The 6,047-nt window shown below is 35.6% G+C and overlaps 1 protein-coding gene across 1 annotated transcript in view; it reads right to left on the bottom strand.

The window, feature by feature from the left end:
- Positions 1-1,241: 1,241 nt before the first annotated feature.
- The window catches only part of LOC111392868 (oleoyl-acyl carrier protein thioesterase, chloroplastic-like), an 8,172-nt gene continuing 3,366 nt past the window's right edge, over positions 1,242-6,047 (bottom strand). The window contains exons 2-11 of the mRNA XM_023018273.1: positions 5,866-5,916; positions 5,535-5,585; positions 5,126-5,187; positions 5,020-5,027; positions 4,768-4,961; positions 4,561-4,674; positions 3,069-3,164; positions 2,273-2,360; positions 2,129-2,197; positions 1,242-1,771 (exon numbers count right to left, since the gene is read on the bottom strand). Coding sequence (XP_022874041.1) covers positions 1,496-1,771; positions 2,129-2,197; positions 2,273-2,360; positions 3,069-3,164; positions 4,561-4,674; positions 4,768-4,961; positions 5,020-5,027; positions 5,126-5,187; positions 5,535-5,585; positions 5,866-5,916 — 1,009 coding nt within the window. The 3' untranslated portion in view covers positions 1,242-1,495. The remainder of the gene's footprint in view (positions 1,772-2,128; positions 2,198-2,272; positions 2,361-3,068; positions 3,165-4,560; positions 4,675-4,767; positions 4,962-5,019; positions 5,028-5,125; positions 5,188-5,534; positions 5,586-5,865; positions 5,917-6,047) is intronic.

The following is a 6,047-nucleotide window of genomic DNA, read 5'->3' as shown; positions in this document are numbered from 1 at the left end:
GAAATCAAAAATAAATTTCTTACAACTATGCAATGATTTTGTTTCCAAGTTTTATTCAAACTTTATATAAATTTAAAAGCCTAAATATTTTTATAGGGTTTTAATGGGGTTTTCAAACTATGGATTTCTCTATGATTAGTCCAAAGCCTCCCGTAATGATTCGTCCAAAGCCTGAGCCTCCACCAGCACCGCCGCTGGAGGAAGAGCCACCTTCTTCAGGCCCTCCACCAGCTGCATCAGAAGAACCACCAACGCCACTGCCGCCACCACCACATCAAGAAATGGCTTATCCTTATTGATATGAATCACCACGCATGGGACAATACATGGAAGAACTTGACAGGGCCTCACATATGCACCGACTATGAAGTATTGAATATGAAAATGCTAGGCCTTGGAGGGTTAATTTTGGTGGATATCATGATGATTATTACTATGATAATCATTATAAATATGGTCCGTCCAGCCATCAACCGTATGACCAAATGTTACCAGCGCCACCGCCACCGCCACGGCTTGGTCTTCTCCAGATAACTACCATGGTCTTCCAGGGCAGCCACCAAGGCTTGCTCTCCCTTCACCAGAAAACCACCATGCTCTTCCAGGGCCACCACCAAGTCTTGCTCTCCCTCCACCAGATTACCACCGTGGACTTCCTTATTATCATTCGCAGCTACAATATGGTTACATCAGTGATAAAAATCCCAATGGTTGCAAAGTAATGTGACCTGATAATTTTCCACTATCTAAATTTTCAACCTTAAAGTTAATTCTGATAGTAAAATACTTTCAAATTTCATTTGTTGTTACTCCTCTCTCAAGTAAAAATATAAAACATTTCTTATGTTTTCTGCTTTTGAGATTGCTTGGGAATGCTTTAATGTCCATCTACAATGTGTTTTGCCGTTAACCATGGAATAATGCTATTTATCACCAGCAACATTGCATGTGGTTCTCAGAATAATTCATGTCCATCTAATGACTAGGCTTAAAACGAGATGGCTTATGTTCAAGTTCAACTAAAATCGTTACTTAGATTTGAACTCCAGTGAGCTCATCCACATTCACTGCATTTCCAGCTTTTCCACTCGGGTGAGCCTTCTTCACTCTTTTGGATGGTCTCACATCGAGGGGGAACAGTTGAGACCGGAGCCAGTAGCTCAATTAGGGGATAAGACGAGGAGTTCTAGCTCGATTGCTGTTAATAATCGGTCCTTCAGAAAATACTTCAGACACCAGCATTTGCATGTAATGCGACTAGAACACTTGGAGAAAGATACATTTAATGGAGATCTCACGATAAACTTCCTTAACTCAGTACAAACTAAATGCACAATTAAAGGTCACTGAATCAATCCTCTTGTTTCCTTATGAATACTTAAATTTCAAGCAAAAGCCACTGGGAGCACCAAATAAAGAAGAAATAAAAAATGTCTCCAAATGATAAGACTAGACTGCTAAAAGATGTATAGAGATTCGAGATTAGTTATAAAGCTCATCTCGTTGCAGGTTTCTTTCTCCACTCAGTGCGTCCACGATTTATTTCAGAGCCATCTGATAATCTCAAGAGATGCAGAAACTGAAGGCAGTCGTTTTCATCTTTCCCAGCAGCAGCAGATCCATTAGTCCCCTCAAGCTCTAAAATAGTGTCATCCATTAACGGCTCAGGACTTGTCAAGGAATCGACCACATCATCGTGCTGACATTCACGTCTATAATCTAAAGTTATGGTCTGCAGTTCATGAGTGTTGATGATCTCTTGAGGCATACTCTGTTAGACAAATTAATCGTTGATAAGCAAACTAGCATCCATTCCAAAATAAGAACTTTTTTTTGATAAGTCCAAAATAAAAACTAGTATAGCAACAAGGAAAAGGATGAAGAAAAAAGGAGCCACCAAGATACAAAGAAGCCAACGTGCAGCAAATATATTAAGGATATCAGTTCTCGAAATTGAATCATTCCAACAATGATCAACAATGGAGAAATAAATAAATAAACTGATTCATTCCCAGTTTCTAACACTCTTAGATTTAGATATATTACAGCTATACTTCTATGCATATTCAAGCGAGGATAAGAAGATGCAAGAACACAGTTAAAGATGCACTAATGAAGTTTTACGAACCTCCAGGACCCATCCAATGTATGTGACATTGTTTACATGCTGATTCATGTCCAGATCAGCTCGTCTTGGCTGCAAATTAATAAAACATGATAAGTGCTTCAAATTAGAGCTCTGACATACATAATAAATACTCATTGATCTTACCACAAGCCCAATTTTAGAGAACTGCACCGGGTCCTCTAGTTTTGCTATTTTCTTCAGGCTAGCATTATTCTCTTCAGGAAATGCTAATCTGGCATCCACAACAAGCCAGTGGTAAAATACATGTTAAGATTGGTGTAGTATGCAGAAGGTCTATTTTAAGACATGTAGTAGTGTTACAAAGCCAATGGTATGAGCAAAAATGAAGGAATTGAAATCAATTTAGAATACACTTAATTCTTTTGAACTTGTTTTATGTTAAAATGACTTCCAATTTGATTGACACTTTTCATATTGGATGTTCAACTTTAGTTTAAATATTTATAGAACAAATACGAACTCTCAGAAAGGAGAAAGTGGGTCGGTGCTTTCGGATGTCGAAGCAGAGTCCAAGCTGAAGGGAATCACGGCCATAGTCGACCAACAGGGTTCATTTCTAAGTAGGTGTGGGCTAGGTAGCACACAGCATTAACGTGCTTTTATTTCTAAATTTTTATTGATCAATGCAAGTTATCAGATATGTCTTCCATGGTTCAAGTTTCAAGAGCCTGCCACGGATACTTCATGCATTTATAAAAGTCAAAGTAACCAAAACAAAGGAAAGAAAAATATATCTAAAAGGGNAAAAAAAAAGCAGCGGAGGTGGTCCATATCATCATCTTCCAAAAAGTAGAGAAAATAAAAAAATAAAAAGAAATGAAAGCGTGATTTCTATGAAAATTACGTCATTTCTTTAGAACATGGAACATTATTGTTCAAATAGCATGTGAAGAAGCATAATAGTAAAAAAAATACCAACCTTAGTGTCTTGGGACAATAAATTAGATATTCATCACGAATATCATCAGTAACTTTCTGAAGCCGTCTTGTATCTTGGTTCATCATCACCCACTTGCTGCAATGAGAAGTTGTAAATGTGATTGATTTGGAAGTACACATGAAAAGATTGAGAAATTACACGAGAATTCCAAGATTAATTCAACAAGTACAGCCCTCAAAGATGGGCTCAAGAGAGGAAAGCATAACTGATGGTATGCATCATATCAGTGCATCTTCAAATAGCAAAATCAAGATTACGGGTGCTGCATCTGTTAGTAAAAATGCATGTACTACTCAAACTATAAGTCTCCACTCCAATTCATGGGAATTGAACAGCAGTGTTTACTCGAGTTTGTCCGTTTTGTCCACATTATATATGGTTAATAATTAAACGATCAAAGATAAAACCTTTTCCAGATCTTAAAATTCTAACGTGAGACCTGCAAGCTTTTAATTCTTCCCTTTGGAGTTTCAAAGTGTCTGAAGCTATTATGTCGAATAGGGGTTATATCTCGTGGGAAAGTTAACAATATACTACTTCTAGAGTAGCTTTTAATGCTCCGTCTCTTCTGAACTTCAAATTATGCCCTTGTTTGAGTCCCATTACTCAAAAATTCATTTTTTTCTCAAACTCGTTTTCAACCACACTTTCTCCCAATAAAATAATTTGCAAGTAAATCCAAAAAATTTTCCTACTTTTTTTACCACACGATCTCCAGAAAATCACTATCACGAAATCCCTTTTTTTGGAAAAAATGGGGCTCAAATAAGTGCTATATTTGGTGAATACAGTTTGGAAGGTGAAGAAAATCGGTAATATGTTGACACACGTGAAGATGACTTCTTTTTCTGGTTTCGCTACTGCATCTACTTTTATGGGCAGCAACTTTTCTCCCGCAGGTCATTCGACACTTAGCACAAACAGTTACTATTCTTTTATTGTCAAAGATTATTCTAGTTGCAGAAAAAAATTCAATTCTATTTATCACTCTATAAATCCTTTTTATCACTATTCGTGTTTTATGACCTAATCTATGATTTAGAGATCAGTGGACTCCGAATGATTTAGTTGAAGAATTGGAGCGCTGTGGGCTCCGAAAGTTTTAGTTTAGTAGAATTACAAAAAAGAACGTACATCGTCCTTTTATAGCAATAGAAGAATAAGGACGGTAGTGTCAATCTACAAGAGGTTTTCGGAATATACAAAATACAAATGATGAACAGGTTCTTCTCAAGTTTATAAGGGGAATATCCAGACAAATATCACATATTTTAAAAGCATAAAGGAAGAAAAACATTTATCAATCAGTGTCAACATACTAAATACACAGAGTCCAGTATAAGTTTCGAAAGACGTAGATGCACATCTATTTCTTGTACATATAAATAGTTTCTTATTTTATTTTCCTTTGATTTGTTCTATTCTTGACAGATCAAATAAATGTTGGTTAACTGTATTTTATAAAATTCACCTGGTAGCCCTTCCAATGACTTCACCAGTGGCGTAATCTTTGAGAATCCAATCACGTCTGGTACCAATCCTTCCTTCGCTTTGGCACCATGTCTCTATTTCAAGCATGTCACTCCTGTTTCACAAATCAATATATGAGATATATATAAGAACATCGACATCCTAAAACTTGAAATCAACATTAGGATGTCAGAACTATTCGCACTACCAGGCAGGGTACTTATAGATCTCAATGTGCATACGAGCAGTCACCCATATGAGATGCAATTTTCTCATGGTAAGTGTAGTTGCAAATCCATCAGTTGAAAAGCCAACACCTTGAGCATGGTTGCATCCAACCTCCTGCACAGTTGATTTTGATGCATTATCAACATTAACGCTTGAATAGAGAATCTCAACACTCTAGGTAGAGCATATGACATGATTTTCCATTTCATATGGCACATAATTATCTGAAGACGTGAGAAACTAAAGAAGAAGAAATGGCAACAAAGAAAAACACGAAGGATACAAACAAAAGGAGGAGAAAATTGTGAAGAAGAAGAAGAAGAAAATGAAGATGAGACCGGAGATAAGCAAAGCCAAATCACTCATATTCGTGAACAGGTCGAGAGCAGCAACCAGCATTCTGATAAAGCAGAATTAGCAAAGAGACTAACTGTTAAGCTTCTACTAACTATAGAAATGCAGAAATCAGTTTCTCTTACCAAATAGATAAGAATCCAACAAAGCACTGATCAAGCTCAGAGAAAGAGAGAGAGAGAGAGGTCCATCAGTTAAATTTCTAATATTCTCTCACTAATGGGTTGTGTGTTAATAAATTATTAGACTTTAAAGAATTAAATTTCTAACCAACTGTATGCAAATAGCAAAAACTCAAGAAAGATTTTCAAATATAGAAAACCAAATTTTTTTTCTAGAATTTCGAAAAATCAGATTTATTTTATTTTTTTAATTTTTTGTAATAGAGTCCACAAGTTTGCATCATTTATACATAGGCTCAGATATGCACCATCAAATCCACAGCTGAAACATCATAAAGCACCAATTTTTATACTTAAAATAGAGGCATACTGAAAAGAGTCAAGGGAGATATATTATAAAAAGACAAATAAAAAATAAAAATTGAAAAGAACTTCAGATTTTTTCCAAGAAAATGCCAATTATTTACACTTTCAGCTAGAAACTTTATGGAATTCACATGTAATATATTGCTTATCCCCTCAAATTAGCAGTCATGTGAATTTTTTACAATCAAACAACAAAATTTTCAAAATTCTTAGAAAACATATAGCAAAAAACCCACAGATATGCAGCTTTTATACATATAATGAGGCATGCATTATCAAATCCACAGCTAGACCATCATAAACCTCCAACCTTTAAAATTAAAGAGATGCATACTTGAACAATCCACAGCCAAAACTCCATAAATTTACAGCCTTTAACTTGCAAAACATTAAATTAGCAAACTTTTTTTTTTTTTTT

This window comes from Olea europaea, chromosome 4 (assembly GCF_002742605.1).
Source record: "Olea europaea var. sylvestris chromosome 4, O_europaea_v1, whole genome shotgun sequence".
Classification (NCBI taxonomy): domain Eukaryota; kingdom Viridiplantae; phylum Streptophyta; class Magnoliopsida; order Lamiales; family Oleaceae; genus Olea; species Olea europaea.
The sequence above is the reverse complement of the archived record's forward strand: the minus strand, read 5'-3'. Positions and strand labels throughout refer to the sequence as shown.